This window comes from Cystoisospora suis (genome assembly GCF_002600585.1).
Source record: "Cystoisospora suis strain Wien I chromosome Unknown contig_2336, whole genome shotgun sequence".
Lineage (NCBI taxonomy): Eukaryota > Apicomplexa > Conoidasida > Eucoccidiorida > Sarcocystidae > Cystoisospora > Cystoisospora suis.
The window spans coordinates 1-20,825 of record NW_027155135.1 but is presented as its reverse complement, the minus strand read 5'-3'; the positions used below and the strand labels follow the sequence as shown (position 1 = coordinate 20,825).

The window sequence follows — 20,825 nt, the reverse complement described above, 5'->3', positions numbered from 1 at the left end:
GGCAAGTGTCGTGCAGGCCCCGCGCGGTCCAGGGAGGACTGAGCGGTTTTGAAGAACACAGAATATAAAGTCTTACACAGAGTCCCTGTTCCCGACTTCCTGAGTATCTGGAGAGGACTCCAAAGTGGGGCAGTCTTACACAGAGTCCCTGTTCCCGACTTCCTGAGTATCTGGAGAGGACTGCAAAGTGGGGCCTTTAGTTCGCGTCCGGTTCCGTCTACATTTCAGGGTGGTGGGGAACTTCGCCCGTTCCTGTTGAAGCCGATTGGATCCGCGCGGCATAGTGAGCGGGGGCGCTGCTCATGCCTGTATAGTTTAGAGTCTCCCCTATACTTCAGTAGAAGCAATGCCGAATACTATCTGTGAGTGCTTCGTTTGAGGTTCATCCGCTCTCAGAGATCTAATTCGATCACTGCCGTTGCGACCCTGCGTGGGAGACCAGTCCTGTTGCTCTGTTGAGAGCGGTGACAGCTTGGTTCCCGGTGCCAGTCTTGTTTTCGTGAACCGTTCCGTGGCGAGACCACTTCACGGCCTTGCCAGTCAATCCAGGAGGAGCACGGTTCCGCTCTTAGTCTTGCCGCGAGTGTTCGCGTACCTGTGGCACACGGAGTTACCGTTATCGCAACCTCGTCAGAGTTACTGTCCGGCGTCACAGGGGAAGGCCCTCAGCGGGCCAAAACGCCCATGTGAGCTGGTCTCGGGTTGGACGGCCGCTTGCATGTCTCTCCCGCTGCAGATGCGAACTCCTGGGCGGGCCGCGGACCGGGAGACAGTGACAGCCCGGTTTCCTGATATAAGGCGACGTCGCCACTTAGCATGCGAGATGGGGGCAAAGAAAGCATACCCGAGTCGCAACGTGTAGTAATTCCTTCGCAGTTACACCGGATCTTGTTTAGCCGGCTTCATTCTTGTATCCTCTCTTGCTTCAGCATTGCTGGCACGTATACTTCTGCGGTTCGCCACCATTATGTCGCTGACGACGGACCGTTCCTGCGCGTCGCGTGAGCGGTCTGCTCGTTCTTTTTTTCTTTTGTGAGGCAGTTTGTGCATATCAGTCTACTCTGAATGGATTTCTCGACACGATACCCAAGTATGGTTCGCTTGCTGTTCTTCTTATCTGCTGCGCAGTGGAAGCGCCGCGGGTCGTGTCCCTGTTGAACGTCTTGTTTTCGCGGTAGGTTGCGTAGCGGTAAGTGAACTTTGGAGGGTAGCATTTTGCGTACTCGTTTTTTCGACGCGTAGGATATCTGTACCAGAGTTCCGTAGCCTGACCCGTGGACTGGTAATCTTCCGGTGCTTTTCCTCCGGAGTGAAAGCTGACCATATCGGTGGCGTCGTCCGGTCTACAGAGAGATCAGCCTACGTTGGAGAAGGCCTGCACCGTCCAGCTTTTCCGTTCCTCCTCTCTGTGGCTGGCACTCTTCTTTGGGGGCAGACAATCCACCTGTACCCGCCGGGGCATCTGGTCGCAGAGATTTCTTTGTCTCTGGAGGGGGGCTCAGCATCTGGAGCCTCGTTTTCTCCCGAACTCTCTTCGTCTATAGTGGGTTCTTCATCATTTCTCGTCAGTGGGTTCCTTTCTGCAGGTCTTTTCTCGTTGAAGTATTCTTTTTTTTTCTCTTTTTATTTTGTTCATCCCCGGTCTGAGCTTGTCATTTCTTTAAATCTTGTCTTGAAGCCCAGTTCCGTTCCCGTCTCTCCATCCTCTGTGTACCCAAAAACGTTCTCTCGTGTGCACCCAAAAACTCGTCTTCCTCTCGCGCGTCGCTCTCATACTCTCCTTGACGCTTCTCGTTCTACTCCTCCTTCCGTCTAGCCTGGTGCTTCCCATCATCTCTGTCCTGTTGGCTGAGTTGTTTCCTCCGTAGCCTGCCTGCCCTTCATCTACGCCAATGAACCCGCCAAACGGGTCAAGTGTTCCCCCCAGTGGGGGACCGCCGCCATCTCTTCCAGGAGGGGGTTTCGTTGCTCCTCCTCCTGGTCTTCATGGGTGTCCCCCTCCGTCTGTCATAGGGGCTCCTCCTGGGATTCCTTTACCTCCTCCGCCTCCTGGTTTTCCTTTATCGATATCTCCGAATTCTGCTCCCCCACCTCCACCGGGTCTTTTTCCTCCGAACCCGTTGACAAATGCATCCTCTCAAGTGCCGTTTTCCTCTCCCCCTCTCTTTATGCCACCTCCTCCGGGCTTTGTTGGTTTTGGTATGGCTCCTTGTCCAACTGGATCTATGCCTCCTCTTCCTCATGGTCATGCAAACTCCACGTCGAATAGTAACGATGTCAATCATAGTAATTCTAAGACATCTGGAAACTATCCCTCCTCTCTCCCGTCAAAGCCCCTCCCCGGTCCCTTCTCGACGACTGAGAATCATTATCTCAATAGCCATACAACTGCTACTCCTTCTACTACTACTACCTCCTCTCGCAAGATGGAGAATGGCACGTTTGATAGTAAACATCCCCTCGTCGGTTCTTCTTCGTCTTCATCTGCTCCTTCGTCATCTTTACTTCAAACTAAACAACAACAGGTTCCGACCCCCTCTGCCTATACAAGACTTCTTCCGCCGTTAGCTGGGCCACCGTTAGTAGGAGGCCAAAGTCAACCCGGACAGGGGGGTAGTGGACCTATGGGAGGGGGAGTTCATCATGGAGTTCAGAAGAAGATCAAGACAGCTGAAGAGTTGATGGGAGAAAAAGCACGTAAATGGCAAGATTTGAATACGAAGAGATATGGAGAGAAGGCCCGAATGACTAGTAGTGGCATGAGTTTGAACCATGCTAAAGAAGATATGCCACCCGAGCATTTACGTAAGCTTGTCAAAGATCATGGAGATATGACCAGCAAGAAATTTCGACATGATAAACGTGTGTATCTAGGAGCATTGAAGTATGTTCCTCATGCTGTTTACAAACTTCTAGAGAATATGCCTATGCCATGGGAACAAGTCCGGAATGTGAAGGTTCTTTACCACATAACAGGAGCCATCACATTTGTGAATGAGATTCCTTGGGTTATTGAACCTGTGTATCTTGCCCAGTGGGGGACTATGTGGATTATGATGCGTCGAGAGAAGCGAGATCGACGTCATTTCAAGCGCATGCGTTTTCCTCCTTTCGATGACGAAGAACCCCCTCTTGATTATGGTGATAACGTCTTAGATGTGGAACCTCTTGAAGCGATACAAATGCAGTTGGATGAAGAGGAAGATGCTCCTGTGATCGATTGGTTATATGATTCAAGACCTCTCCAGTATGATAGTCGATATGTTGCGGGGCCATCCTACCGAAGATGGAGATTGGAAATTAAACAACTCAGTGTTCTTCATCGTCTAGCGAATCAGCTTGTCTCCGATCTCCAAGATAAGAACTATTTCTATCTCTTCAATCTCGAAAGCTTCTATACAGCCAAAGCTCTCAATATGGCCATTCCAGGTGGGCCAAAGTTTGAACCTCTCTTCCGTGATCTTCATGAAGAAGATGAAGACTGGAATGAATTCAACGATATCAACAAAATCATCATCCGACAGCAAATTCGAACCGAATATAAGATCGCCTTCCCTTACTTATATAATACCCGTCCGAGGAAAGTTGCTATGGCTGTTTATAGAGAAGCCACATGCTCATTCGTTAAGCCTGAAGATCCTGAACTCCCTGCTTTCTATTATGATGCCATCGTCAATCCTCTACCTGCCTATAAAAGTGGATCTTCTACAACGGCCATGCAAGGTATGTCACATTGAGCAATCTAGCTAGATCTCTCAGAAAGTGCAGCCGTGGAAGAGTCACTGATCTTCGTGTTCATCACGTAAGAGGAGGAATGGTAGAACAACGTATAATGCGGGTTCTTCTACTACGGGCTGTTGTCGCGGGGAAATGAAGCGCTTCACAAGAAACTTAGACCTACTTGGTGTAGCTAGCATTTACTCTTCTCTTTCCTCGCCCCCCTTCTCTGAGCCGGAGTGTTCTTTCGAGTTGCTGCAATGATCCTCTTGTTCTTTTGTGTGGACTTAAGTGGCTGTTTGTCGCGAAGTATTAGTGCATGCGTAGAAGTGACTGGAGACAAAGAAAGAGGCGGAGAAGGAAAGCACGGTTTCGACATCTGGGGGTGGATATCGCACGCGTCGGTGGTCATGATTGTGCAACTTGTCTGTAGGGGCTAGATGCATGCATGGGTGATAGGGTCAGTGATGTGGTTAGGTACGCACGCCACAACTTTATCTCACTTGGCTGTAGCACCGCATGTTTTCTTCTTCTTGTTGTTTCACTGCAGGCTGACAGCTGATTAATGTTTCCTTGCTGCTTAGTGCAGGTAGAGATCTCTCGTGGAGATGAACTGAAAAGTAGAGACATTTCAATGCTTGGCAAGAGCAGCACTTGTCCCTGGATACTTTTCTTCTATTCACCATTGAGAAGGATATGAGATTCAACACGTGTGAATCCCACCACGATTTTCACATGTTCCTTTTCTTTTTTCGACATTCCCCATGGTGTCCTTTTGTTTGGAGAACAAAGAATATCTCCGTGTTCTTGGTCTGCTCTCTCTTTCTCTTTCTTTCATCTTTGTTTTTCTCTTCATTTCCTCTTTCTCTCTTCTTCAGATCTCTCTCTTTTCGACGATTTCTTTCTCCCGCGTGAAATACAGCCTTTACTTCAAGATGCTCCTTTGACAACCGATACGACCGTCGATGGAATTATGCTTTACTGGGCTTGTCGCCCCTTCAACCTGAGGTCTGGAAGGACTCGACGTAGTATCGATGTTCCTCTCGTTCAGAGTTGGTACCGGGAACATGTGCCGACCAACTATCCCGTGAAAGTTCGTGTCTCCTATCAGAAGCTTCTCAAATGCTGGGTGCTCAATCATCTTCACCAACGTCCACCAAAAAGTCTGAAGAAAAGATATCTCTTCCGTGTCTTCAAGGGAACCAAGTTTTTCCAGTGTACAGAATTAGATTGGGTCGAAGTAGGTCTGCAAGTTGCACGTCAAGGATACAATATGCTGAACCTTTTGATTCATCGCAAGAATCTCAACTATCTTCATCTTGATTATAACTTCAACCTTAAACCCGTAAAGACTCTAACCACAAAAGAAAGAAAGAAAAGTCGATTTGGCAATGCTTTCCATCTTTGCCGAGAAATCCTTCGCCTAACGAAACTTGTTGTGGACTCCCATGTACAGGTATGTTGTTGATAAGTCCATCTCCTCTTCATCGAGGCGAGGTATTTGGCGAAGAAACATTTCTCAGCAAAACACTCTTCATAGATGTACCTGCCTTTGCCCACACGGCTGTACATCTATGGATAGCTTGCTTGCAGGTCTGAGTCTATACTTGGAGTGTGTTGTCGTTCTTCTATGGATTGAACTCACCGGGGTGGGGTCCGTCGGTGGTTGTTTGCACGCAGTGATGGCGCTGAGGAAGTTCAGACACTTACGAGGCTCAGACGTGATATATATAGGTAGATGGATGTATACACGTATGCGTGTATACATACGTATATACCTGTAGTTTTTCTCTAGGCCATTTCCTGGGTTTTCTTTCTGTTTCTTAAAGAGAAGTGTTCTATCTTTCTCTCTCCAAGCCTTGCGGAGGTTGACAAACAGGTGGATGGTTACCCCACAATACAAGCATGCAGACGTCCCTGGTATGAAAAGTCACATAGCACACGGTAGACTAACATCGAGACCCATTTCACTAAGAGTAGTTACTCCCCTCATTTCTTCCGCCTTTTTTCCTATAGTCGACTATCCACTTTCTTCTCGCCCCTTTTTCCTTGCATTCTCTCATTTTTCCTAACGCTCGTCCTCTCATTCTTTCTTCCTTCTTTGGTGCTTTTTCTCTCATTGTCTTTCTCCATTCTTTCTTTTCCTCACTCTTCTCTGTTTCTTTCTGTTTGTGTGTGTGTTGCCTTTAAAGTATCGCCTAGGAAACGTCGATGCGTTCCAGCTGGCGGATGGTCTGCAGTACACCTTTGCACATGTTGGTCAGCTGACCGGGATGTATCGATATAAGTATCGTCTTATGCGACAGGTTCGCATGTGTAAAGACTTGAAGCATTTGATCTACTATCGATTCAATACAGGGCCTGTAGGTAAAGGTCCAGGTTGTGGGTTTTGGGCGCCTGTGTGGAGAGTGTGGTTATTCTTTCTTCGAGGGGTTCTTCCTCTCTTAGAGAGATGGCTAGGGAACCTGTTAGCTCGACAGTTTGAAGGGCGTGTCTCAAAGGGTATAGCTAAGACAGTCACGAAGCAGAGAGTAGAGAGTCATTTTGACCTAGAACTTCGTGCAGCTGTGATGCATGATATCCTTGATATGATGCCAGAGGGTGTGAAAGCGAATAAAGCCAGAACGATTCTTCAGCATTTGAGTGAGGCGTGGAGATGCTGGAAAGCGAATATCCCATGGAAAGTCCCAGGTCTTCCTGCTCCTGTAGAGAATATGATTTTGAGATATGTCAAGATGAAAGCTGATTGGTGGACCAATGCCGCTTATTATAATCGTGAACGTATACGACGTGGAGCGACAGTTGATAAGACTGTATGTAAGAAGAATCTAGGGAGACTCACACGTCTATGGCTCAAAGCAGAACAAGAACGTCAGCATGCCTATCTTAAAGATGGACCGTATGTCACAGGTGAAGAAGCTGTGGCGATCTATACAACAGCTGTGCATTGGTTAGAAAGCAGAAAGTTCACTCATATACCTTTTCCTCCTCTAAATTATAAACATGATACAAAGCTTCTCATTCTAGCTCTTGAAAGACTGAAGGAACTATACTCAGTTAAATCGAGACTCAATCAAGTCCAAAGAGAAGAATTAGGTCTCATCGAACAAGCCTATGATAATCCACATGAAGCTCTCTCAAGAATCAAGCGACATCTTCTTACCCAAAGAGCCTTCAAAGAATTAACGCTTGAATTCATGGATCTCTATAGTCATCTTGTCCCTATATACGAAGTGGATCCACTAGAGAAAATCACTGATGCCTATCTTGATCAATATCTATGGTATGAAGCTGACGCGAGACATCTCTTTCCGAACTGGGTCAAACCAGCTGATTCGGAACCTCCTCCGCTTCTCGTCTATAAGTTCTGTCAAGGCATCAATAACCTAACAGACGTCTGGAAAACAAGCGATGGTGAAGCTGTCGTTCTACTTGAAACAAGATATGAAAAGGTATGGGTCATCTATCTATCTATTTATCTGTCGATCTACTTGTCTATCGGTCCGTCGATGTATGCATCTATAACTGGTGTATAGGTCTTCATTTCTGTCTTTATACTTCGAGTCTTCTAATGTGTTTCTGGGCATGCATGCATTCTGCAACAAGGGAAAATGGCAAAAAGAGAGAGAGGCGGAGTAGGAATGGAGAGCGGGTTGATTCACAGCAGCTAAGGGGAAGGCTTAGTGAAAGCTAGCTAGGTGTCTCTTCTTCTTTTCTCTTTCTATGAAGAGTCTTGTCACATGAATCCATCGTTCAGCGTGACATATAGTTATGGAGAATTCACGGAGAAAACGTTCACGGCATCAATCAGTCGATCACCGTTTTGTTTTTTAATCTATCTTTCTTCGTAGAAATGTCTTGTTATATTTCCTGGGTAAGTGGAATGAAGACTAGGCAGTCCGTTTGTCTACTGTCTCTCGTGATGTGATGACAGGCGACAGCTTTCATGAAGAGAAACATCTCTTTTCACATCAACTAACTAGCGAGCTAGCTAGCTAGCTAGCTAGTCAACAGTCCAAGTAGTGTGGGCGTTCTGATCTTCATCTCTTCGGAAACGTGAAGAAGCTGTCGCTTGTTGATATAGGATAGGTGACATAGAGCGGAAGAGAACATGAGGTAGATCACACACATGACGATCCAGTGAGAACGGCTTGTGAATGATGATGCCTTTGTCTTCGTGACTTCTCTTTTTCTTTCTTGTTTTCTTCTTTCTTAGTGGTACCTTCCTGTTTCTCTCTCTCTCTTTCTCTTGCTCAAACTTTCTTCCTTTTCTTTCTTGCTCTCTTTCTTGTGTTTTTCTCAGGTGTATGAAAAGATAGATCTGACCTTATTGAATCGTCTTCTCCGGTTGATTGTGGACCATAATATAGCAGATTATGTGACAGCGAAGAATAACGTGAACATTAACTTCAAAGATATGAATCATATCAACTCATTTGGTTTAATACGAGGGCTACAATTTGCTTCTTTCGTATTCCAGTACTACGGCTTGATCTTAGATCTTCTCGTCTTAGGCCTTACCCGGGCTACAGAGCTTGCGGGTCCACCGAATCTTCCTAATGACTTCTTAACGTTCACAGATGTCGAGACAGAGACGAGACATCCTATCCGTCTCTTCTGTCGTTATATTGATCGATTTTGGGTCGTTTTTCGATTTGAGAAAGAAGAAGCAAGAGATCTGGTTCAACGATATCTCACGGAAAATCCCGATCCCAATAATGAAAACATCGTGGGGTACAACAACAAGACTTGCTGGCCAAGAGATTGCCGTATGAGGAGGTACGCCTTATCGACTACCATCAGTCAACGCAGGGGAGATACGAGGCAGGGAGACGTGCGTACATATGGAGATACATACATAGACATACATGATAGATATTCAGGCGAATAGAGAGAGAGATAGAAGATAGATAGGAAAATCGATTGATGTATAGGAAAGTCAGTAGACCTCTTCTGTACGTACTACGTTGACTGACACATGTACATATCTACAGAGAGGGTTTCATGCGAAGAAGGTTCTAGAGTCGAAGGAAGAGTTGTGTGGATAGAGGAAAACTTGGCGGATGTATAGAAATCGGTAGAAGGTTGTGACTGTGGCGATCTAGCATGCTGATTCAAACATACATGCATACATTACTTCGTTGTAGTGCTCCTTAGTGGTGTACGATAGAGTGAAGGTGATAGCAGCCGTGTATATCCATCTGAAATCTCTCTGTAGCATTTCTCATACCATAGTTACTTTGCTGTATAAGTGTTCAAGCCGTTCTTTGTAGCTCTTTCTTTCTCCTCTTCTCTTCTTTTTCTTCTGCCTGTGTTCCCCTTCGCCCACCTTCTATTGTTCGTCATCGTCTTCTTTTCCTTATTGTAATACATTACTTGCTTTTTCAAATTCCGGTGTCTATACGCCGCCCCACCCAGAATCACATCCCGCTCGATCCCTTTCATCAACTTCACTCCTGCTTATCTATTTATCTATCTGTCGATCTCTCTATCTTCAATCTGTCTTAAATCTATCTCTATTTTTTAACTTTCGATCTGTCTATCTCCGTGTTTCTTCTTGTGTGTTTTTCCCTACATCTAAATGATCACCATCGTCCTCATCATTATGTACTTCTGTTTGTTTGCCTTGTCCCTTCTTCTTTCTCTTGTTCTTCTTCTATCCCTTTTTTATCCTTTTCTTTCTTCAGAATGAAGCATGATGTGAATTTAGGCCGGGCGGTCTTTTGGGAGATTGAGAATCGATTGCCACGTAGCATCTGTACACTTGAATGGAGTAGTTCCTTTGCCTCTGTGTATTCGAAAGACAACCCCAATCTTCTCTTCACCATGTGTGGATTTGAAGTGCGAATTCTCCCGAAGATCCGGACGTATACAGAGGAGTTTTCTCAGCGTGAAGGTGTGTGGAAGCTTCAGAATGAAGTGACGAAAGAGATGGCAGCTCAAGCCTTTCTTAAGGTCGGAGATGAAGGGATGAAACGCTTCGAGAATCGTGTACGACAGATTCTTATGGCAAGTGGGGCTACCACCTTCACTAAGATTGCGAATAAGTGGAACACCACCTTGATCTCTCTCATGACGTACTATCGTGAAGCCGTTATCCATACAGAAGCTCTCCTTGATCTCTTAGTGAAGTGTGAGAACAAGATCCAAACAAGAATTAAAATCGGTCTCAATTCCAAGATGCCTTCAAGATTTCCCCCTGTTGTCTTCTATACGCCGAAAGAATTAGGAGGTCTAGGAATGCTCTCCATGGGGCACATCCTTATACCTCAAAGTGATCTAAGATACTCCAAACAAACGGAGACAGGCATTACTCACTTCCGGAGCGGTATGAGTCATGAAGAAGATCAACTCATTCCCAATCTCTATCGTTATATACAGGTAAGATGGTTTCATTCTCGACGGGGACAACATGCATGCAGTGATGCATGCATGCGATGTGGGTGAGAGAACCAAAAAGATTTCTTCATGCGTGTCCGTATTGGAGTGTATAGACACCTAAATAGGTGGGACAAGAGGGGGGTCTTGTTGTTGTCACGTAGTCGGAAACGTTTCTTGCGTCTCCCGTTCATGTGCTCATATCGTTCATCCCTAGATGTGAGGGTAGTCTTCTTGTTCTTCTTATTGGCTTGTTTATCTTTCCATATCTGGGTGGATCCTGCCGAGTAATCGCTCAACCAATAGAGATGCATGTTGTGTCTTTCTTCTGTTCTTTCGTTTCTTCTCCTGTCTCGACTAAAGAAGAGGCAGCACACCGCTCCCGTTCAAGCCTGTGGTTTCTCCTCACCCTTCTCTTTCTCAGACCACTTCAGAGTACCTATCTATCAGTCTATCTATATATATATTTGTATCTGCCTCTCTGCCCTATGTGTCTATTCATCTACACCCATCTGTTGCTTTACCACGCCTGTTGTAGACCTCGCTGAGTCTACATCTCCTCACACTCTTTTTCCCCATGTCTCTTCCATGTTCTGACTTTGGCGTTTGTGGCTATGGTCGTTTTTTCTTGTTTGTTCTGCAGACGTGGGAATCCGAGTTCATCGAGTCTCAGCGTGTTTGGGCGGAGTATGCATTAAAGCGAAGTGAGGCAGCTGCACAGAACCGACGTCTGACTCTTGAAGATTTAGAAGATTCATGGGATCGAGGCATTCCACGGATCAATACACTCTTTCAGAAAGATCGACATACCCTGGCTTATGATAAAGGATGGCGTGTACGTCAAGATTTCAAGCAGTATCAGCAGATGAAAGCACATCCTTTCTGGTGGACTCATCAAAGGCATGATGGCAAGCTGTGGAACCTCAATAATTATCGAACAGATATGATTCAAGCCCTAGGTGGTGTCGAAGGGATACTTGAACATACACTCTTCAAGGGAACCTACTTCCCTACATGGGAAGGTCTCTTCTGGGAAAAAGCATCAGGGTAAGAAGACAGAGAAAAAGAAACAACACGGTCACAGCGAACTTCCTTTCTTCATCTTTTCCTTCAACTCTCTTCTGTTCTTTCCTTCTTAGCTTTCTTCTTTCTCCCTTTCTTTCTCTTTCTAACTCTCTTCACCTTTTTTCCTTTCTTTCTTTCTTTTTTTTTGGCTTTTCACTACTGCCACAACTATAGTGGCGTTGGGGTATGAGCCTGAGAAAGATGAATAGCTACCATCTTCTTCTTCTCCTCCTTCTTTCTCGTTTTCTTGTCTCTCCTGTTGTTTCTTGTTATGCACATCTTCTGTTGGAGACTCCCCGAGACTCTGCGAGCCCTCCTCTCCTTCTTCTTGTTGCACTTCTCTTTCTTCTTCTTTTCTTTCTGTCTCTTCTTCTCGTCTATCTATACTCTCTTCTTCTTCTTCTTCGCTTCTCTCTCGAAGTGTATATACACTCTGATCTTCACTATCTTTTCCTTCATTGGATAGCTGCCCCTGCTCCTCTTGTTGGGTCGCTTCCCCCTCTGTTCCACCGCTCGACAAATCGGGGATTGTCTCTGAAGAAGAATCCCGTCTTCTTTCCGCTGCTGCTATTTGCTCCATACCTTCGAGATATAAGCCCTCCCTTTCTGTCTTGTCATCTTCTCTCTCTTTCTTATCTCCCCCTCTCTTGCGTTTATTCTTGGCTTCATCACTCCGCGCCATCCTCTTCTCTCCTTTCTTCTTCTTCTTCTCTTCATTCATTGTCGCCGTCTTCCTCTTCTTCTTATTTCCTCCTTTCTTCTCCACGACCAGCTGGTCCCTCGCGACCTTCTCTCCCGTTCGCTTCTCTTCTTTCTTATCGTTCTTCTTGCCTCTATCTTCAAAAGTTACACTTCGCCTTTTCGCTTGACTAGGGGATATCTTCTCCACGTCCTTCGGCGTCTGCTTCTTCTCTCGATTCTTTGGATTGCTTCCGGGAGAGGAGGGGAGAGAAGAGAAAGAGAACGGAGAAGCCGAAAAAGCGGGAGGAAAGGAAGGAGAGGGAAGAAGAGAAAAGGAAGGAGTTGACAAAGGAAGACCCAGGAAAGTCTTATCATATTTCTTTGGAGACACGGAAGCAGGCGAGGACAAGGGAACCTTCTCAGCAGTCTTCCGTCTTCCTCTTCTTCTGCTCCCTCCTTTCTTGCTTTTTCTTTCCTCTTTCGAAATCCTTTCTTCTTCCCCCTCTTTCTTCTTCTTCTTCTTCTCTTCCACCATCGCCTTCTTGTTCTGGTCTTCTTCTTCTTCATCGATAGACTTCTTGCTTTGATCTCCGGGGAAAGTACGGCTGTCTTTGGGAGAGGTTAGAGAAGAAGAAGAGGAAAGAAAGAAAGGGATAGAAAGAAAAGGCTTCCGCGCTTGCGTCCCCTCACTATAGGTCTCGTTTTTCTTCTCTTTCTTATCCCTAAAGACATCCGCGAAATGTCCCCTTTTCGCTTGAGTGTCTCTCGATTCTTCAAACTTCTCTTTTGATGATCGCCTCCCTTTCAAATCCGCTTCCGTCTCTCTTTCTTCCTTTTCCTTAGCTTCGTTGTCTTCTTCTTCTTCTACTTGTGGAGATGCCGTTCTATAGAGAGAGAGAAGGTTGTCTTTCTCTTTCTTCATCTTCTCGAGTCTTCTTGTAGTGGGTAGGAGATGACCTGGTAGAGATGTCCTAGGAGATGAACGGGACGATGCAGTAGAGAAAGACGGAATTTCGATCACGGTATCTTCATTCTCAGTCATATCTTCATAGACCGTTTTCTCTTCTTCATCCTCGTCTTCTTTGGTCCTCTTAATCTTCTCTCCTTCTCTTTTCTCATTCTCTTCATTCCACAAAACACCCGCCGCATCTTGATCTTCTTCGGTTACCTCCTTCTCCTGGTGTATATCCACCCCCCAAGATGACTGCGAAGTTCCACTCGTCTTCTCCTCCTCCTTTTCCTTCTTGTTGTTGAGATCATCGGCATCGTCATTTTTCTCGTCTTTTTCTTTCTTTTCGAAGCGTGGAGGAGTCTCTGTTGAAGAAGTCGGGAAAGAAAGATCTGGACTTTCCTCTACTGAAGAGGCTTTTTCTCCCTCTTTCTCTGTGGACGTTCCTCCATGAAGACGATCGGCAGAGACTGCTAAGAAAGCAAAGGGAGAAGGGGGAGGAGAAAAGGAAAGGAAAGAGACACCTTCGTGATCTGTGCTTGCTTGGAGAATGAAGCGAGAAGGTCGGGTCCGACGATCTTCGTCGGAGTGAGAAGCGCAGAAAGCAAAGAGAAAGAAGAGAGAAAGAAAAAGGCGAGGAGAAGCAACAGACATCTTGATTCAAGCTGATGAAAGAGAAATAAAGAAAAAAAGAAAGGGCCTTCTTTCTCCAAAGGAGATAAAGAAGGGGAGAAAACACACAGAAATGTCAAAGCATTATTTCAGGTGTATGTACACCTTGACAGTTCCTGAGGACACAGAGGACCATTCATCATCTCAGAAAGTGGAAGATGTCTCCTTCTCTCTCTTGTGACTTGAAAGATCAGGTAGAAAGAAAGAAAGAAAGAAGAAAGTGCCTCTCTCTTTCCTTTCAGTCTATTTTTGTATCTCCTAGAATCTGGAGATTCTTCACAGCCGCCCTTAAAGCCTGCGTCAGTCTTAAACTTCTCATCAACGCCCCCAAGCGAAAACGACAGAAAAAGAAAGAGAAGAAGAAGAAGAAGAAAGAGAAGACGAAGAAAGAGATAGTACTACTGCTACTACTACTACTGCGAAGAAGAAGAAGGAGGGGAGCTAGGAGAAGGACAGATAGGCAAGAAAGATGTTGTTTTGCAATACGTACTGCTCGAAGATCTCCAGAGAAACTTGACTCTGTTAAAGAAAAGAAGTCTTCTTTCCTTCTCCCATGAACGATACAAAAAGAAAAGCTAGGATAGAAGACATGCGAAGGAACACATGTAACTTCTCTTCACAAGAGAAGAAATCGAGAGAAGAAAAAAGAGAAAGAGAGGCTAGCCTTCTTCTTGTCCTTTCCCCTCTTCTTTTATGAGTCTTGTCCGTAGAAGGCATTCCTCAGTCAACGGCCTTATCACTCCTTCATCTCTCCCTCTCTCTCACTACAAATCTCTATATCTCCATATCTCCATACATATATACATACATGAAGACCATATATGCATCTATAGATACACTCGCAGTGTAGGTTTAAACTCCCCATACATATCTATACCTATACCTTATGTGCATGCATAGAACAATGTACCTATCTATCTATATCTACATATATATATATATGTAGATATGTATACAGCAGTATATGCTGAGGTGAGTGTACCTTTCTGTTAGGATGTGGGGATGATAGCTGTTTGACGAGGGGCACATGCAACTTGGATAGTTCCAGTCAACCCAATAGAACGTCAAAAAGACTCCACAGAGACACCTCTCTCACTTTCTTTCATGATGCAAGCAAGAAAGAATGAAAGAAAGAAGAAAGAAAGAGAAAGAAAGAAGGGAAAGCACACGGTGAATGATGAAAGAAGCAGTCAACACGTGAAAAAAAAGAAAAGGTAAGATCTCTCTCTATCTCTATCGGTATCTCTTCAGCCAAGAGAAGAGAAGCACAGACATAAAGAGAAGAGAAAGAAAGAAGGAGAGGTCATTTCTCTTTCTCTCTCTCTCTTTCTGTTCTGAAGGAGCCGTTCTAATGTAAAAAGATAAGACTCGAGAAGTTCCGATGCATAGAAGAGGAAGAAGATGATAAGAAATGAAAGGAAGATATGTGTCTGAGAAGAACAAGAAAAGGAGACAAAGAAGAAAAAGGAGGAGAGAAGAAGACCGAAGGAAATATGAAGGGAGTCTAAACAATTCTTTCCTGTCCCTATCTCTCTCAATCTCTTTCGTTACCTTTCTCTCTCTCTCTCAGTCTTCATCCAGATCTACTTTCTCTCCTTTTCTTCTCCTTCTCTTCTTCTTCGTCCTCCGTCTGCCTGAGTTCTTCTACTTCATGTTTGTACCTGCAGGAGTTGTATGAAAGAGAAGATCTTATCTCTTCTTCTTCTTCTTGGATTGGATAGAAGAAAAATCTTCTTCTTCTGGAGTACGGAGTATGCACGAAGAAAGAAGAAGAGAAAGAAAAGGCTACTACAAGAAAAGAAGAGAAAGAAAAGACATTCTTTTACTCTTTTCTTGCAGAAGAAGGGAAGTTACGCATCCTGAAAATGAATGAAAAATACAAGGAAGAGTTCTCTAGTAGGAGGGGGGGGAGGAGGAAGTAACTCTTAAAATGACTTGTGAAATGTCAAATCGAGAATGAAAACCGATCTTTTTCCGGATCATTCCGTCTTTCTTTCTTTCTTTCTTTCTTTCTTTCTTTTACTTATGCGTTCCTTCAGTCTCTCACGCATTCAGCGTCATCCCCCGCCGGCGTGACCCTTCGGTGTTTATTCTCATGGCTCGATAATCCTACTCATGGAGGGAGAGACAGACTACTTCTTGAGAGAACGGTGGTCAATCTCCATCCATTCGGGCTTTTAATTCTTCCTCCTCGTCATCTAGCGTCGCCAATGGATCGGTCGGGATTACAGCCTCTCTCGGTGGTGGAAAGGTGGCAGGAAAAGGCGGAGGAGAATTCGACTCTAGTCAGTTCGAGTTCGGGTCAATGTAGTCCTGTGTGCTTTTAGTCGTGGTCGGTTTAACCGATGGACGGTTAACCGTGAGAACCCTACCGGTAGGAGGGAGGGAGGGAGGGACCACCGGTGGACGACTACCACACGTTTACTCCCCCTTCCACTACTATAAGGATGATAGGTATTTTGAAGACTCTTCAACAAGAATGACTACAAGGACTAGGCCTACGCGTCCTTCTACTTCTCTTATCTTTTGATAACGAATGTGGATAGAGATACAGTCCTCTCTGCTATGACTAACGCTCTCTCTAAGGTTCTTCTTATCCTGCTTCTTCTGACGACTCCCGGAATCTTCGTAGGGCAGCATTCCTTAGGATCCTCTTTCAAATTCTCCGTAGCTATCGCCACTTCTACTACTTCTACTTCCACTACTACACCTTTCACTTCCACGTCTAATCGAAGCTCTGCCGCCACCGCCCATCTCTCCTACTCCTACTCTTACTACTACGCGTACTCTTACTCCTACTGCTACTTAGACTCCTAGCTGAGAGGAAACGACAAGGTCTTTTTTCTTGTTAAGAAGCAGCACTCGTGCCCCAATAAGTAGTAGTGAACTCTTGTCTTTTCTTCTCTTCTTCATTTCTCTTTCTTCTTTCCCCAGTGTCTTAGCATAGATACAGATTCTTGTCTCTCGCACTTTCTTTCTCCTTATCTTTCAACTCAGTCGATCATACACCCCGATATCTGTGCACCATCTACAGCTTCAAAGAAAAAAGAAAGTAGTAAGAAAGAGAAAGAAAGAATGAGAGAAAGAAAGAACGATGGACAGACAGACAGGTAGGTGGTGGAAGAAGTTCAACTGAGACAAGAGCAGCAACACGACGTAGAAGATCGAATATGACAGCCTCTTCCCCCCCCTCTCTGTGTAGGAATGACACACGAGCTCTCCTCCTCCTCTTCTAGAAGGTCTCTCTCCTGTTAGGTACCTAAACTCACTGCTCTCTCAACAAAGCGACGTTCACGTGCTCTCTCATTCATATATATATGTATATATACATGTGTATATATATCTATACATGTATATATATACATTATATATGTTTGCATACGTACATGGAGACGTTGTAAGGCAGAAACAAATGCATGTAGAGAGGGAGGTGCCACCGCAGGAGAGGGTGGATATCACTCCTCCATACAAAAGTTCGAGTAGTGGAGTCCTAGCCCTATTCCTCTTTCTCCTCTTCCCGAACCTTCTCTTTTTTAACATAGGGCAACCCCCATAAGCCCGAGAGGAAAGGAAGAGAATCGAGTGACTTTAGTATCAGGAGTCGTTAGTAGTGGATGGAGTCGACCGACCAGCTCTCCGTCCTTTCAGCTCATCTCTCGTATCACTCACTCTGTAAGAGATAGACATACATGTCTATATGTGTGTATATATGTATCCGTATCTCTGTCTATGTGTCTGTGTATGAGGTGTATGTTGTACCACCATGTATGCATGTGCTATAGATATATGCATGTATAGAGATGCACAGATACATATAGATATTCTATCTATCTATCTACGTTTAGAAATATTCGATCCACCACATATTGTATGTATGAGTCTTGTCATGTAGTCGCGGTAGACGCCGTGTATAGACGGCTGGGGGGGCTTATCATCTGCTTGGATCGCTTTGAAGAGTTCCTTCGCTCGTTCTTACTCCCTACACCTACCTTCTTTACCTATCTTTTCTTTCCGCCTTTTGAGAAAAGCAGCACTACTACTACGAGAAGAAGAAAAGGAAGAGAAGAAAAGGAAGAGAAGAAAAGGAAGAGAAGAAGAATGACCAACAACAGAGAAGAAAACGGAGAAAGAAAGTAAACACGAGATAGATAGATAGATAGATATAAAGATATAAAGATATATATATAGATAGATAGATAGATACCCACGATACCCACGTAGACAAGATACATTCTCATGACTACTTCCTTCTCCTCCTCCGGTCCGCCTGCGTGGCCTCTTCTTTCAAGTGAAGTGAATCCTGGCTCGCTTTTTTTCTTTTCTTTGCTTCTTTCTTTTGAAAAAGAAAAAGCACCGAAGTCATGTTTCATGAGAATCGTAAGAATGGAAGAGAAAGAGAGAGCGGGGCAGGCAATTGATCAAGTTATGACTAAAGAAAGAAAGGAAGTTCGTCTATCAATGGATGAAGGAATACAAGAAAAACGACCGGAGGGACATGTATCAGCCATCTATCCAGCCACACACCCCACCGATAAGTGGCTTAACAAGAATAAGAATAAGAAGAAAAGATTAAGAGAAGTATGAAAGGCATGCACATCCAGCTAGCTATGTATCGAACTATTAACTATACGACCATGAGTATTGCTCCTACTACTATTACTACTACTATCTAGCAGTAGTAGTAGTAGCAGGAGTAAGAGTGAGAAATCGATGTATCTCTATTTCTTCTCTCTATTGTCTCTTCAATGAATAAGGGACCAATCAAACGAACACATGAATGGCTCCTGCATGCATATATATATATATATATATATGCATACGTATGTATGGGAAGAAGATGAATGCACGCGCTCGTCGTTAGGATGATCCTGAAGATGGTGAGGGCTCGCTAGACACCTATGTCTATCTATCTAGCTATCCATCTATCTAGCTATCTATCAGTTAGTTCGTTTGTTCATTCCACTCCCTTTCTTCTTCTTCTTTTTCTTTTGTCTCAGTTTTTTCTTCAGCGGCAATCCAGTTGATAGAGAAGTCAAGAAGAGAGAAAAGGACCATCATGGAAAGAAAAAGAAGAAAAGGTTGAAATCTTCATCTTCTCCAGAAGGCAAAAGACGAAGAAGAAGAAAAGCACCTGCCTAGCTGACGTCATAGTACTACTCATAATACTTATAGTAGGACTACGAATACAGGTATCAGATCCACAGAAGGTACTAGTCGTCCTCGTCGTTTCAAATAGCTATCCCAATGAAATCTATCTATGTATCTATCTGTGCATATCTCTATATCTATATCTGTATAGATATATTAATGAATATAGATCGATGCATGCCCTGATGACGGCCCAGGAGAGGTGGCTGGAAGAAGATGCTCCATGGACCACCGCCGACAAGAAGAAGAGAAGTAAACAAGATAAGAAAGAAAAGAAAGAAGAGAAAGAACGACGACCTGTGTGGCATAAGGGCTCGCCTTCCTTTCAATCATCACGACGAGAAGGAGGAGGAAAAGCTTTTCTTCTTTTTCTTTTTCTTATCAAACACATCCTATACGGTTGAAGACCCACGCCCTTCCCCCTTCACCTTCTTCATCTTCTTTCTATCCATCATCGCCATCATTAAAGACTCGACTGACTTCTTTCTTTCTTTCTTTGTAGTCTATTTCTTTTCTTCTTTTTATTTACACTTCCTCATCTTCATCTTCTTCTTCGTTGTCAGATGAATGGCGTCGTGTCCCCGCCCCTCCACTCCCCGAACTTCTGCGATGCAGAAAATCGTAAGTCTCGGATGAGCTACCTCCCGCCCGAGGCTACAAGCAAAAAGAAAAGAGACCAAAAGAAAGAAAGAAAGATCAAACAGAAAGACGAACAAGCAAGAAAGACAGAAAGAAAGAAGCCTTCCTTCTTCACGTCATTCATCTCTCCCGAAACACGGTGAAAGAGAAAACTCCCCACTCCTTCTGCGAACTTGCCTCACATCGATCTAGCTCTCTACATCTGCATGTATATCTAGGCATGCATGCAGTATCTACACATGTGTGAACCGATGAAGAGCGTCCAGGTATATGTGTAAAGATACATATACATGTATGTATATGGCCTCAGATACAGGAAGAAAGGCGGACCTATCTCTATACATCTATAGATACCAGAGAAAAGAGGGAAGTGTTTGTGGAGTGGGAGAGAGACAGACCACCCGCCTTGATGAGTTAATGCCTTATGACTTTCTTTCTTTCTTTCTTATCTTTTCCTTTTCTTCTTGCTGTCTTGAGTTTGTATACGTTTCTTTCTTCCCTCCTGAACTATGAGATCTTGGTGGATTCATTACCTGTAGATTGATCTCTGTATCTCCAGGGATTTCGATCTGCTTTCTCATCCAAGATTCATATGAAGCGACTTCTCTCCTTTGTGCATTTCTAGCCAATCTCTCATCTTCGTCTTCTCTCCCACCGAAGATCTTTCTTATTCCTGTAGCTAGGACATCTTGCGCTGCTTCCCCAAAGGCCTTCATCATAGTCGAGGTGGAAGTAGAGGTATTCTTTCTAGGCTGAATGGTACTACTACTACCACCACTGCTACTACTTCTGCTATCCCCCCCCCCTGCTTTCTGATGCTCCGTATGACGCGACTCAAGTCCAGCGCCTTCTCCTTTGTGATCTTCTCTTTCTCCTTTTCTTGCATAACCTTGTGGATGAAGAGATTTCGTGAAAGCAGGAAAGTGTTGATCTTCTTCTTCTTCTCTGTCGTTTTGGAGTCCTTTGCCATTCATCCTTCGAGGTATGAATCTCCCTTTGCCTCCTAGACCTCCTCCTTCACCTTCTTCTCTTCTCACCTGCGACCACTCCCGTGCATGCAGTGGTTCCTCTTCTTCTTCCTCTTCTTCGTTATGATCTTCTTCATCTTCTCTCTCTGTGAGGGTTTCCTCCAGAGACGTTGTCTTTGCGCGAGAAGCGATCTCTCTCCTTCCTTCTTGAGAAGGGGGAAAAAGAGAGACGAGGTCTAATAGAGGGACATTCTTATGGTAGCTGTGTGCGTGATCGTCAAGAGCTCTCTCGAGGTCTTTCTTCGTGCTCTTCTTCTTCTTCTTCATCTTTTGACTCTTATCCTTCATATCGCCACGTGTCCCTGTGAAGGTGGACGTCCGGACAATCGCTTCGAGAACTTCATTCGCGCCTTCTTTTCCCGGGTGTGCTTCGAGCCACCTCAAGAGATGAAACCGATGCTGCTGAAAGATCTGGAAGACGGTCATGTCTGAAATCCCTAAGATTTCTTCACCCCCGTCAAGGTCGTTTCTCTCATGCGTCGTCGAGTCATTCGATCGAGAAGAACAACCTCCATACGATTCTTCTTCTCCCCCTACTCCTCTATTAG

General features: G+C 44.7%; 6 protein-coding genes across 6 annotated transcripts; 1 reads left to right on the top strand and 5 right to left on the bottom strand.

Annotated features, from left to right (window-relative positions):
- The first annotated feature begins 858 nt into the window (after window positions 1-858).
- Window positions 859-11,226, top strand: CSUI_004889 (pre-mrna-processing-splicing factor). Its single transcript, XM_068065070.1, has 6 exons — window positions 859-3,723; window positions 4,596-5,173; window positions 5,910-7,169; window positions 8,021-8,496; window positions 9,405-10,098; window positions 10,739-11,226. Exons 1-6 carry the CDS (start codon window positions 1,893-1,895, stop codon window positions 11,144-11,146), a joined length of 5,247 nt encoding a protein of 1,748 aa, XP_067922959.1. The 5' UTR covers window positions 859-1,892; the 3' UTR covers window positions 11,147-11,226.
- A 3,575-nt stretch (window positions 11,227-14,801) lies between these two features.
- CSUI_004888 (uncharacterized protein) lies at window positions 14,802-16,748 on the bottom strand. Its single transcript, XM_068065069.1, has one exon. It carries the CDS (start codon window positions 16,100-16,102, stop codon window positions 15,902-15,904), a length of 201 nt encoding a protein of 66 aa, XP_067922958.1. The 5' UTR covers window positions 16,103-16,748; the 3' UTR covers window positions 14,802-15,901.
- Window positions 16,749-16,934: 186 nt separating this feature from the next.
- CSUI_004887 (uncharacterized protein) lies at window positions 16,935-17,606 on the bottom strand (the record flags this gene model as incomplete). Its single annotated transcript, XM_068065068.1, has 1 exon — window positions 16,935-17,606. A coding segment is annotated over one exon (171 nt), but the record flags the coding sequence as incomplete, so codon positions are not given.
- Window positions 17,607-17,665: 59 nt separating this feature from the next.
- Window positions 17,666-19,268, bottom strand: CSUI_004886 (uncharacterized protein). The gene has a single exon (XM_068065067.1). The coding sequence runs from the start codon at window positions 18,941-18,943 to the stop codon at window positions 18,767-18,769; it is 177 nt and encodes a 58-aa protein (XP_067922956.1). The 5' UTR covers window positions 18,944-19,268; the 3' UTR covers window positions 17,666-18,766.
- A 529-nt stretch (window positions 19,269-19,797) lies between these two features.
- Window positions 19,798-20,335, bottom strand: CSUI_004885 (uncharacterized protein; the record flags this gene model as incomplete). The annotated part of the gene is made up of 1 exon (XM_068065066.1): window positions 19,798-20,335. A coding segment is annotated over exon 1 (426 nt), but the record flags the coding sequence as incomplete, so codon positions are not given.
- A 76-nt stretch (window positions 20,336-20,411) lies between these two features.
- On the bottom strand, window positions 20,412-20,812 carry CSUI_004884 (ef hand domain-containing protein; the record flags this gene model as incomplete). The annotated part of the gene is made up of 1 exon (XM_068065065.1): window positions 20,412-20,812. A coding segment is annotated over exon 1 (291 nt), but the record flags the coding sequence as incomplete, so codon positions are not given.
- Between the last annotated feature and the right edge of the window lie 13 nt (window positions 20,813-20,825).

Bases quoted from the DNA above. Each gene is read 5' to 3' on its own strand.
- CSUI_004886 (XM_068065067.1), bottom strand. From the start codon at position 18,943: ATGATTGAAAGGAAGGCGAGCCCTTATGCCACACAGGTCGTCGTTCTT.
- CSUI_004888 (XM_068065069.1), bottom strand. From the start codon at position 16,102: ATGCTGCCCTACGAAGATTCCGGGAGTCGTCAGAAGAAGCAGGATAAG.
- CSUI_004889 (XM_068065070.1), top strand. From the start codon at position 1,893: ATGAACCCGCCAAACGGGTCAAGTGTTCCCCCCAGTGGGGGACCGCCG. The intron at 7,170-8,020 runs GTATGGGTCATC...TGTTTTTCTCAG, and splicing joins TTGAAACAAGATATGAAAAG to GTGTATGAAAAGATAGATCT. The intron at 10,099-10,738 runs GTAAGATGGTTT...TTTGTTCTGCAG, and splicing joins ATCTCTATCGTTATATACAG to ACGTGGGAATCCGAGTTCAT.